Here is a 12784-nt window from a genome sequence, read left to right as displayed (position 1 = left end):
GTGCTCTGTAATTACTTATTTAATTAAACACAAATTCAACTTATTGCATCATACAAGAGTTGTACAAACAGGCAAAATACAACATTTTTGCCTTAACAGTTTACACACACATGGAAATTAAATGATGATCCATCCATTTGGTAGATGTACTAAAACATTATGTAAAACAAGACAATCCTTTTTTTTTTTTTTAAATAGTCAGTTTACCTGGTCCCAGGTGTCAAGTATCATGACATCATCTGTAGCCAGGTCTTCCTGTGTCATCTCCCCAGGTACCTCCTCAATCTGCATGAATGTCATGCATACATTTTAACTGACTTCTAACAATAATCTAGGCTTTAAAGTCTCCAAACACAGCAAACAAATCTCCAGGTGCTTTTACTCACAATGAAGCGTCCCGTTTTGTTTGAGCAGGCAAACAGTCGTGGCGGATGGGCATTCAGCTTGTCCTGTAGCCTGGCAGATGTGCGGTACTGTGCCCTTCCTCCCAAAGCCTCCCAGAAGTTCTCTGCAGCAATGCAATACATGCAAAAGCTAAATGAGCTCATTTATGAAGATCACATTGTTTTAATAAGGAAAGTCAGCGTAAACAATAAATGGTATGACCCATTGTTCTCTGACTCATTGGAGAAATAATCAAAAAAGAAATTGTTCAAAAATAGTGACATAGTTTTGTTTGTTTCTTGTTAGATTGTTCTTGATCTTATTACAGGTTAATTACAAGTTAAGCTCATTCATTACAAGACAACTGTGGTTACAGGAAGGTACTTATAGTGCAATGAAAGTAAATGGGGCCAGTCCATAAACATTACAAAACACACCATTTCAAATGTATAGCCACAAGATGTAAGTATTATATGTGTTAACATTATTTTATTGTGATAAAATCAGGGATTTACCAGTGTTAGAGCGTTTACCACATTACAGGGTTTAACAGCGTTATGTTGCCATGACAACAAAGTAGAATGTTGGATATAACTTCACACAGATAAAGTTGGTAAGGGATTTGATCTTTTTAAAATAATTTTAGCACATATAATGTCCATGTCATGTGGCTATTCCTTTGAAACAGTGTGTTTTTTAACGTTTATGTACTGGCCCCATTCAATTCCATTGTAAATGCCTTACTGTAACAGCGATCATTATGCCACTAATGCTGTCGGTTGACCTTAACTTTTATGGAACCTGGAAGATTCCATTAAAGAACATTTAAAATAAGTTTGGAAAAGTCCTCACCATTCTCCCCTCCTTCATGCAGCATGGATGGCGAAACTCCCAGGATGTCACAAAGCTGCTGTGCTCCACATTTCTCTGTATCACTGGCTCCACGTCCCACCCACATCATAGAAGTGGCTGGGGTCACCAGGACGAAGGCATCATTGGAGTTCAGATTAGAGGACATGGCATCAATCTGGAGGTGACAACAGCTAAGATTAGGGCCAGGTATGGAAATTACCAGTGCTCTGAAAGCATACAGATATTTTAAATGTTCCATTGGTCCCAATTAAACATTAGATACTGACTTCCACAGCTCGTGTGCACCCTGCAGAGTTTGAGCGCACTTGGAACAGCCGAGTCTCGGCTGGCTCCGTCTGACCTCCTTCCCTGGAGGTGCCACCATTGTGCACCACCATGGGCTGCCCTCCGAACAGACTCATCAGGTGAGCTGGTTCCTTACCCTGGACCACTCGCACCTAATAAATACACAGTGCAGAGTGAGGACACATTAGGCAAAGGTAACTGGAAGCCATGCTTTTATGCGGTATTTCAGACCAAATAGTCATTGTAATAATCACATGGTTTGTGCATCACTGTTATTTGTACTCTGTCAATATGCTCTGCATATGGCACACATTGCATGAGGCTTGCATATAATTCCACAAGGTGGCAATATTGAGTTCATTGTGTGGAATGTGGGATAAACTCCAACATTCCCAGCATCCTTTGTGGCTGGCAGAATGACAGTGTGCTGTTGAACCACTGGAGGAAACATAGCTTCATCAACAGACTGCACTAAAGGGGCTGTTTTTCTCCTTCTGCCCCAAACACTGAGCCAAACATTTAGATTCTCCATGTTTCTCTGTGCTGAAACACAAGGTTGTCTTCATTCAAGTGTTATCAGTTGTTGACATTTCCCTGAAACCTCACTTTAGGCTTAGGTGCTTTTCCCCACTGTAAATGTTTAGTAAAGAAAATGTCTTGTTAGAGCCATGACAAGTATAATTTTGTTATTGTTTTTTCTGATTAAGAATTAAGATTCATTTGAATTTCTGAATAGCAAGAATAACTGATGGAATGTTTTAATTTTGCATTTTGCTGAATACTAAAAAGTATAAATTCATAAAGTTTATTAAATTTTATTAGATTTTTAACATATATTTAAAATATAAATAATATTTAAACATTTAAATAATATTTTAATATAAAAATATAGTTCTTGCAGAGTAATATTTTATTTATTTGATTATTTAAGTATTTAGGTAAAATAGATTTTACCCAAAATTTGTGGCTTCATTTTTGGCTTATGGAAATAGCAGATTTACAGTATGAAGAATGGCTTAGACCACCATTATATATTCAGAAAACTAAAATAATTGACATTCTCTTGATGTTGTCCACTGCATTTTACCAATATGATCTGCTTTAGCATGCTGTGTATGCTTTGCATTACTTTTCCAGTTCTACTGTTCAATGTGCATGACATCATGCATAAATCCATGCAAAAAATACACTGAATGAATTGGAAGAAACATGTCAATGCAAGAAAAGTATTTCTCAAATGTTCACATGCTTACTCCCATAAGTGATTTTTAATGTGGAAGACAGTTGGCTACTTGTGCACATGTGACGAAATAACGACAAACACACAGTCGACACTAATGCACAAGAGGAGGCATATGCTAGGATAGTGCATGTCAGTGTACAGAGCCTTGCAAGATAAACTTCAAATAATCTTCGAACATACTTATTAAGAATACTGTAGTAACAAATTAAATAAAATAAAAACTCTGCCAAAGCCTTAATTCTTTAGGTTTTCAATTCAGTTAGGTAATGAATGGAAATTATGTTGCTACACTGTAAAAGAAAAAAAAAAAGGGGGAAAGCATTTCCTTTGAATGAATTTCCTTTTCAGTGCAAAACAAGACTGTTATCTGCTTGCTGTTTACTGAAAACCAAAATTTTGTATAATGTTTATCCACGCTGTTTACTTTTGTATTAATGTGATCACATATGATATGAGAAAAAACTGCAGCAGCGTTGAGGCTCTGTACAGTAACATTCTATCTTGGGATATGGATACCTGAGTGGTGAGGGGAGCACCAGCCACCTACAGGATGATGTTGGATACGAATAAAGGAAAGGAAGGAAAGACATGGAGGAGGAAGATGGTTTAGCAGATTGAAAAATTCGGGGTGTCATTGTTGGCCCAGAAGATTCACAATCACAGCATTATTTTTTAAAGGGGTCATGACATGCCTTTTTTATTATTTTAATATGTCACCATGAGGTTCACTGATGCTCAGTCAGAAACTTTAAATTTTGGTGCTGCTTCTCCTTTAAGATTTGACAGTAAACGCCTACTATTTTGATTTGCTCTCTGTTCTTAACTGACCTGCTCTCTCCTCATCATCTCACTGCTCGCAACTATTGGGCAGGCTACGGAAGTGATAAGGTAAAGTAGGCGTTAATGTGGAGGCAGTCAGATGCAAAAGATGTGTGACATCACAATATGGAGGAAGTAGAGAACGAGTTGTATTGGCAGCTTGGTTTCAACAAATGCTCTTTTTGATGTGAGGAGGAAGTTTTGAGTTCTAAAACAGTTTGTTTTTATAGTACAACGATATCTTATTTCTCAAAAGATCAAGGGAAATTTGACTCTTTAAGTCATGACCCCTTTAAAAGCCACAATAAGCAACAGCAAGGAGCCACACAGCAGGGAGGCACCAGGAAGTTTGATGGACATGAGTAAAAGTGCTAGAATGATTCTCTTCTCTCTGAAAGACAAATTCAGAATGAAGTAACTCAAAGATATGGGTGAATGTGACGTGAGTGATCCACTGAGTTTGAACCAGTTACCTGCACAGGTCCACCTCCAAGCTCATCGTCCAGTTGGGTGGCTAAAATGGCAGATGCCCCAATCTCATCTTGCGATGAGTCCTTACCCTGCCTGTGACAGGCATCATGCATCAATACATTAAGGACAGGACAAACCAATTCATTTAAATGAAAACAAACAGCATGTGTTAATGTGTATATCTCAGATGAAGATGAACTGATACAATAAAGGGCTGACAGCAAGGGGTGTGAGTAAGAAGTCTTACCAGATGTAGATGATGTGACCCTGTCTGCCTCCATGGCGATAACTGTACAGGATGATGTAACTGTCTCCACCATAGAACTGGCCATAAGTAGAGGGGTCAACTGGAACCTTATCTGAACCTTCAATACGCCAGATCTGTATAACATCAGGTAACAGAAATAGAAAATGTAAGTACCCTCTTTGTATTTGTGTAGTTCTGCCCTCGATCTCTGTACAAGATGAACTTCATTGGTTTCCAATTTGCATATTGTAAATATATGCATGGTCAGGCACAAATTACATCATTTTAAGTATACAACCAGAGATCTTAATAAGATGGTCTTTAGCATAATCATTGTCTTATCAGGACAAGCAAATGGCACTAAGTTTCTGACCTGTTTCTCTCCATTGCCATCGTCGATCATTCCGTGTTGAGCGGCCATGGCTGGGGAATCATGCAAGGTGGAAGCATCAAACGGCACCTTCTCAATCTTAGCAATGCTGTTGGAGACATAAGCCACACCCAGGCCCTCCGTCTGGTCCACATCATGCCAGTTTTTAAAGAACTGCTTGAATAGAGGAGTCTCGCCCATCTCTGGCAGAATCTGCACTTGAGTGTGCTTGGGGTAACCCATTTTCTTAATAAACTCATCTGCTGCCTTCATGGCAGCCTTTCTCTCTTCAACATTGGCATCTTTGCCTATGAGAGGAACATAATTGAAGTCCCTTGTTTGGAGGACTCCTTCTTTATAGACATTTTGTGGTAGCAAATTTGCTTTGGCCATAATCATTTACCTTTCCAAACAAAGATCTTGCCATCTGAGCCATGGTCCAGTATGAAGCAGTCACTGGATTCCAGTGCACTCTGGGTGAAGGGGTTATCAGCGGCCACCAGGGCAATCGTCATGTCTCCACTGGCATCAGACACCTAAAGAACAAGAAACAGTGTTCCTGTGTTTCTGTAGCTCATCTCGTAGAGCACGTAGAGCCTCGTTTCAACATCAAGGTTATGGATTCAATTCCCAAGTGCACCTTGAATGCACATTAAGTTGTTTTGGAAAAAAAGTGTCTATTAAATGTGTAAAGTAAGCAAAAAAGCTATTTAAAATGGCAAATAAATTACAGTAGATGAACTAATAAGCATAGTGGTCCAATAGCTACCTTATAAAGTTTGGCCATCTTCCTATTGGAGGCATCAGCCTTAATGTCATCAGATGCTCCTTCAGGTAGGTCAGGCTTTTCTCCAAGAACCTGGCATCAAATAGAGGAATGATGTATTGCGGATGACTACATGGCTGTCCTACATCAATTTTTAGAACTAACTGACAACTTTCCAATGTTGAACTGTTCAAACAGACATTGGATGATGAGGATGTAAACCCAGTTAGTCCATGTTCTGGCTTTCGTACCTCCAACATCTTCTCTCGTTCCATCCCTTCATCACATACGTACACACGGGCTCGTCCACTGCGTTCATTGTCACGAATGCCTTTCGCAAGCTGAGTAGCTTTTAGCTTCTCAAAGCGGTTACTTTTTGAGCCACACCACTGGTAGATCTCCTGTAAAATACACATAAATGAACAAGGTTACTACTGAAAGTTTGAAAATGAAAGAGGTCTCTTCATGTCACTTTTTGCATATAGTACTCACATTTCCCAAGTCTACGATGAAGCAGTCTCCCTGGTTAAAGCTGTCCCAGCTGACTGGCACTTCTGTTGCCCTGACAACACGACGACCTTTGACCTGCAGCACACGCTGTACTACAACTTCATTGGTGATCACATGTTTAAATCCAGAGGCAACTCCACCTTTCTGGAAAAACAAATCGCTGTCATTAATGTCAAATCTGGTATAAATATTATGCTCATGTTCCCAAAAAGCCCAAATATTGGCCCTTAAATCAGTGTGGCCATCATATGACTGGTCATACAATATGAGGGATTTGGTCACTCACCATGTACTGCAGCCCTTTCTTAAAGTAGCCCAGGAAAGCTTTGGACTCATGGCCCTGAACCTCACGGTACTGGATGGGCTTTCCACCCAAATAATCATCCATCTGCACTGTGAAAATGGCAGCCGACCCACTCTCATCTTGTGTGCAATAGTCACCTGCCAGTTAAAGGAATAGAATGCATAAGAAATAAAGCTAATGCATTTGACATGCCAGAGGAATCCAAATTATTGGCAGGCTTCTCCAGATGTCCTCAAACCCCACCCTTACAAAAATCGAGAGTTCAGACAAACTTACAGCAAACTTGCCGCAAATTCGCCACTCATGATTTTTACATGCAAATGAGCTTTGCGGCTTTTCTGGCATAACTCTTCATTGTCGCCAAAGGTTTTCTGCAAGTTCACCACTACCGGCGAAAAGCTGCAAACTTTTTTTCAAGTTTGCAGCAAATTTGCACCAAGTTTTTTAGAATTTTTATATTTTTGTAAGGGCATTGTTGTACTGGACTTTTTTGTACATCTTGAAAGGTAGGTAGATCGATTACTTTGTAATAGCACTTAAACAAATTTTCAGATGTCAGAAGAATGGAGTAAACTGCACTAATGCTTTGGAAATCCTCTTTTAAAAAGCATTATGCTCTTACCCAGCCAGAAGTGGAGGTCGTATTGTAGGTTGCCAGAGCGTTGTTTGATAGTATTGAGCACCAAATAGGCATCACCTGTGTAGAACCCTCCATAGAGGTTCTCAGGAACTGCAACCAAATCAAACTTCTCGATTCTCCAAACTTGGAGCCCAGGCTGCTGGCCTGCTCGCTCAAACTCAGGGTGGTACACCATTCTGTCTGCAGACAGAAAAACACACAATGCTTATTCAGACCAATGCAAATAAGCACTTAAGTTAATATGGGAAAGGGGATTTTCTTCATTAGAACTTTATAAATATGGTTGTTAAATTTGTCACTGTATACTTTTTACACAGTGGTCTAGAAATAGAATTTGCACACTCCCAAAAATCTAAATCCCACATTGCAGGCACATAAACTCACATGAACTTATCTCAATAAAATTCAGTGTCTGGGAGTTTCCTTCTGTGTTGATGGACAATAAGACTGGATGCAGGAAAAGGGAACAGCTGTGACTAATGCTCTTTTGAGTGGCAGTGCCAACAGTGGACTCTTCCTGTCCAGTTTATTTATACCACCAACCCTCATGAACAGTTCTGTACACATACAGTCACTCGCCACCACTTAATAAAGTGAGGGCCTCTATAAGAGGGTGACCGTGTCAGCTTAGCTTGCCGCCCACTCGTGGGGTGGGGACATGCTGAAGTTTGGGATGTCTTAAACATGAGTCACTCAGCTCAGTCAGAAATGAGATGTTAACATAGACATTCCTTAGGGGAAACAAATCCATCCTTAAAGAGGGAGGAAAATTCACTAAGACTAGATCAATATTAGACAATCATCCATCACACATTTCACATACTGTACATTGAGCAGATATGATCTTCACCTCTAAGTCTGTGCTCCATCGCTCTGTATTTAGTTATCCTCTGCCCCCCTGTTTCAGGGAAGTTGTGGTTCAGGATTTCTTACAATTATAAAACACTAAACTACAAGAGAGGAAACCCAGTCATTGATTCCAATGCCATGCCATCTAAAAATAATGACTTCTGTCATTTTAATCAGTCAAAGAAAGGATGGGGAGAAAATTAATTTCCAAATATGGTGCTCAATGTCAACAGTCCATTTTAGTGATATCCTGGTCTACCACGTTCAACAAAAACTACACCCAAATGCCTTTGCTTGATGCCTGCATAATCTAATTGCTGAATCCATCTTTGTGAGAAATAAAACATAGCCTATATGCATAACAATGTTCAAAAGTTGTTATAGTAGACACCATAACCATTATGGACATTGTCTTCTATCATCTTCAAGCACATTAAACCATAATAGAGCATATATTCCGCTATCACTATGATTATTATCCTCCACTATCTAAGTTCTTATTCTTCTCTACATTCATAAGTAACACAAGACAATGCCGCTGCACAGAAATTAAACATTGCAGTAGCACTGAATATTCTAGACAACCACACCAACATTTATTGGTTTAGTTGACTTTAAATACCTGCAGTTGTCATCATGTGTTAACTTACACCTCCTTTATTAGATCAAAGCACAACTGGGGAACACATGCTTCACAATCAGTCTATTTTAAGCCAGATATAGACATGCAAAGAAACAAGTGCTTGAAAAAACATGAATGGATATGTTGCCACCACTTGCTCTACTTCAGCTGTTGTGCTATCAGCATGTACACCAAAGTCTGAGCCGTGTGATCATTACAATGGGAACTGCGATCCAAATGTTTGTAGATATATCCACTGTAAGAGCATAAAGTGAAGTTGTTTCTTTTGAAATCTCCCCTAAACTTTCTTCTGAACACAAAGAATCACATCTGAAAGGCTAATTAAAAATAATATTGCTTAATGCAAGTGACTAAACTCAGTATTTACTGCTCCTGGTTACTTTTTTTTTTTAGACTTGTATGAAATATTTTTCATACAAAGGACTACCGTATCTGAACTCGGAACATCTTGTCTGATATAGTGGATGCGGTGGCCATCAGCCTGCTGGCCCACAGGAGACTATAAACAGCCTAGGTCATGTGACATTTGCTTATGGGTCAAAAAGAGAGGGAGGGTTGCTTCTGGGAAGGGACTGTATACAGTCAGTCTAATACAGTGACATTGTTTCCTCATAGTGTTCAGTGTTGGGACTAATTTACATCTTAGTATGGCATTGGTTTAGCATAACTTTTGATTGTGCTAGTAAGCACCATATTCTGATATATGTATAAAAACTTAAAGATCTCAATTAATTGAGCTACTTTGGGAAATATCAATGACATTAAAATGATGGTCCTTATCACTTACTCTCACTATGAGCCATTTTTGACAAAAGTTTGTTCTAGTGCAGGGGAGAACATTGCAGACAGACAAGTTTAAACTGGTGGTTTAGCACAGACAAAGTGGCCCACAGAAGAGAGATTTTGCTAGAAATGCTAGAAATCTTAGTTGAAATAGATAGGATTCAAATGTTCATCCCAAGTTTGTTAAAAGACCAGCATATACTTACAACTTGAATCTAATATCCACTGTGTTTTTATTATGCCAAAAGAACATGAATTATGTTATGATCCTCAGTTTGGAAGAACTGACATAACCAACTGGCTTTTCCTGGAGAAATGCCTGAATGAAAGAAACTCCAAGGGTGACTCACCCTTTCCAGCCAGGTGTTACTTCCCTCACCTTTTAATAAGCACTGACATTCTTGAGATAACATCTTAGCATGCTGCCTAAAGCTGATTCAATGATTATGAACATTTGTCCAGTCTACACCCTTTACTGCATCCTGTGTTAACCTATGAGAGTAAACAGCCTAACCAGTAAATGACAGTGTTTTATGGCCAGGCCCAGAAGAAAAAAAAAAACAGAAAAGAAAATTGTAAATTGTAATTTATGCATTTGTCAAATGCTTTCATCCAAAGTGATTTACAGTGCATTTAATGTATACATTTTATCACTTGTGTGTGTTCCCTGTAATTCAGTATACCAATGAACACATGCAAGAGTTTAAAGTCTGAGCTATAAAGGGTGTGAGACTGTTGCTAAGAGATTAGATGAGGAAGTATCAGCCACATTGTGTTTCTAATGGTGAGACAATGCTAGAAAGTAAAATAAACAATGTCCATCTTTTACTCTCCGTGACAACGAGCTTATAGCTAACTAGCTAATCACGTAGCTACTTTCATTGTTGTCAGCTGAGTGGAAGCTAATGAGTAAACATGTATTCACCAAACTGTTTTGTTCAGGATTCACAGTTTGGTACTCCTTCAACCAAACAATTCCAGTCATTGAATTTATAAAATTTTATATTTAAAAGTCTGGTTTTCCACCATTGAAAGTTTCCCCTGAACTTGTATAGCAGAATACAGTGTAACACCGCTGCTTATCTGTTTATCTTGACTTGGCAGTATTAATATAGTCAGCATTTGACTGATCCTAAACAGTAATAATGATGTTTATTTAGCTATTTGTTTTATTTTTATTTATTCTTTATTTTAATGGTCAGCATTTGACTGATACTAAACAGTACTGATGTTTATTTAGCTATTTGTTTTATTTTTATTTATTCTTTATTTAAATGGTCAGCAATTGACTTATACTAAACATACAGTACTGATGTTTATTACACTATTTATTTTATTTATTCTTTATTTTCTCAGTGTTCATTTCTAGAATTTGTTGACAATGTTAAAATAATAATGTCAAATATTCTTTGATAAAAATATTTTTTTTAGAAAAGAGTACCTTTGCATAATCATATCGGTGCAAAATCTGTGAAAAATCCACATAGAAAAGGTCTGTTTTCAATCCAGCTCAAAAATTACATATATCGGCCACCATATCGGTAAGCGGTGAATTTTCCCTCTCTAAAATCGGTATCGGTCTCAAAAATCCCATATCGGTCGGGCTCTAGTCAAAATCACTTGTTACCAGACTAGGGTGTTCCACAGCTCTATGGATATACAGTAGGGTCCAAAATCTGAGACCACTAGTGAAAATGCTTCTATTCTGCATGTTTCTAATTTTGTACTAGATATATATACAGTTAAGGTCAGAAGGTTACAAACACTTAGGTTGAAGTCAATATAACTCATTTTTTAACCACTCCACAGATTTCATATTAGCAAACTATAGTTTTGGCAAGTCGTTTAGGACATCTACTTTGTGCATGACACAAGTAATTTTTCCAACAATTGTTTACAGACAGATTGTTTCACTTTTAACTGACTATATCACAATTCCAGTGGGTCTGAAGTTTACATTCATTAACTTATCTGTGCCTTTAAGCAGCTTGGAAAATTCCATAAAATGATGTCAAGCCTAATTTAGCTTCTGATAGGCTAATTGGAGTCAATTGGAGGTGTACCTGTGGATGTATTTTAAGGCCTAACTTCAAACTCAGTGCCTCTTTGCTTGACATCATGGGAAAATCAAAAGAAATCAGCCAAGACCTCAGAAACTAAAATTGTGGACCTCCACAAGTCTGGTTCATCCTTGGGAGCAATTTCCAAACGCCTGAAGGTACCACGTTCATCTGTACAAACAATAGTATGCAAGTATAAACACCATGGCACCACGCAGCCATCATACCGCTCAGGAAGGAGACACATTCTGTCTCCTAGAGATGAACGTAGTTTAATGCGAAGAGTGCAAATCAATCACAGAACAACAACAAAGGACCTTGTGAAGATGCTGGAGGAAACTGGTAGAAAAGTATCTAAATTCACAGTAAAACGAGTCCAATATCGACATAACCTGAAAGGCTGCTCAGTAAGGAAGAAGCCACTGCTCCCAGACTTCCATAAAAAAGCCAGACTACAGTTTGCAAGTGCACATAGGGACATTACTTTTTAGAGAAATTTCCTCTGGTCTGATGAAACAAAAATGGAACTTTTTGGCCATAATAATCATCGTTATGTTTGGAGGAAAAAGGGTGAGGCTTGCAAGCCGGAGAACAAATCACGAGCAGCACTTCCTCTTGCTATATGACATCTTTACCACAAAGTCAATGTTTGGCTCATTTGTTTCTATGGTAACATATGATAAATGTGTACAATGGGATGATGAGTAATCAAGAGTGGAACTACATAGTACATGACAATGCAATGCAAATTTTAAGAGGGAATGCTTTAATTTTCTGTTCTCTTTTCTGTTGTTTTTTTATTTGTATTTTAGTTTAGTTTTTTTGACTACTTTTGTCATTTATGCAGGAAACACTTGTAATGTACACTTGATCCACGGGCATCTGAAATATTCTAGTCAGTTTAGATTGAAACAGACGACTAAACAGTCCAAATGTCAATAGTAGCCTACTCCTGTAAAGACATGACAGACCACTCAAAGCTGACCTGCAGACTGCACACGTCCAAAAACTCCAATGAATCGCATAATTGAGATACATCCCATAATTCAGAATTTCAGATCTCCATATATGGCTTTGTTTAATGAGCACAGTTTCACAGGCCAATTAAAAAAAAAAAAAAACCCAGGGCATTTTATATAGTTTATTTCATTTAAAATGCTGAAACGGTTTTAACTGTACTGTTTGAGATCGTAGCGCGTCCGTTATGAAAGTGCGGAATCATTGCGCACCTTGAATTATAGCGCGTTGAATTGTAGACGTTCGCGTAAAAAGTAACAGTTCAGTTCAATCCGGTGCTATTTACAGTTGAAAATATCCTCAGATTTCTTTATAATTTGGTAGCAAAGGAGATTGACAAGAAAATAAAACAGACTTGCCTTTTGTTGAACGACTGGAATCTGTGTACAGCAGGAGACAGTAAGGAGTACAGCAGAATTGATTTTACTGTAATCTATCGTTATGTCAGGGGAGGGCAACACCCCACTCTTTCAGCCAGACTCTGCAGGAAAAAGCCCCATCAGTGGGTGATCCTGGCATT

The 12784-nt window shown here is 38.4% G+C and overlaps 1 protein-coding gene across 1 annotated transcript in view; it reads right to left on the bottom strand.

Annotated features, from left to right (window-relative positions):
* The window catches only part of LOC127431082 (gelsolin-like), a 15543-nt gene extending 2759 nt beyond the window's left edge, over positions 1–12784 (bottom strand). Inside the window, exons 1-14 of the mRNA XM_051681330.1 lie at positions 12620–12784; positions 6895–7088; positions 6255–6409; positions 5951–6112; positions 5710–5859; positions 5462–5551; positions 5096–5228; positions 4696–5000; positions 4323–4456; positions 4078–4168; positions 1524–1694; positions 1237–1411; positions 387–508; positions 208–285 (exon numbers count right to left, since the gene is read on the bottom strand). Coding sequence (XP_051537290.1) covers positions 208–285; positions 387–508; positions 1237–1411; positions 1524–1694; positions 4078–4168; positions 4323–4456; positions 4696–5000; positions 5096–5228; positions 5462–5551; positions 5710–5859; positions 5951–6112; positions 6255–6409; positions 6895–7087 — 1959 coding nt within the window. The 5' untranslated portion in view covers position 7088; positions 12620–12784. The remainder of the gene's footprint in view (positions 1–207; positions 286–386; positions 509–1236; positions 1412–1523; positions 1695–4077; positions 4169–4322; positions 4457–4695; positions 5001–5095; positions 5229–5461; positions 5552–5709; positions 5860–5950; positions 6113–6254; positions 6410–6894; positions 7089–12619) is intronic.

This window comes from Myxocyprinus asiaticus, chromosome 40 (genome assembly GCF_019703515.2).
Source record: "Myxocyprinus asiaticus isolate MX2 ecotype Aquarium Trade chromosome 40, UBuf_Myxa_2, whole genome shotgun sequence".
NCBI lineage: Eukaryota > Metazoa > Chordata > Actinopteri > Cypriniformes > Catostomidae > Myxocyprinus > Myxocyprinus asiaticus.
This window is presented reverse-complemented; position numbering and strand designations above follow the sequence as displayed.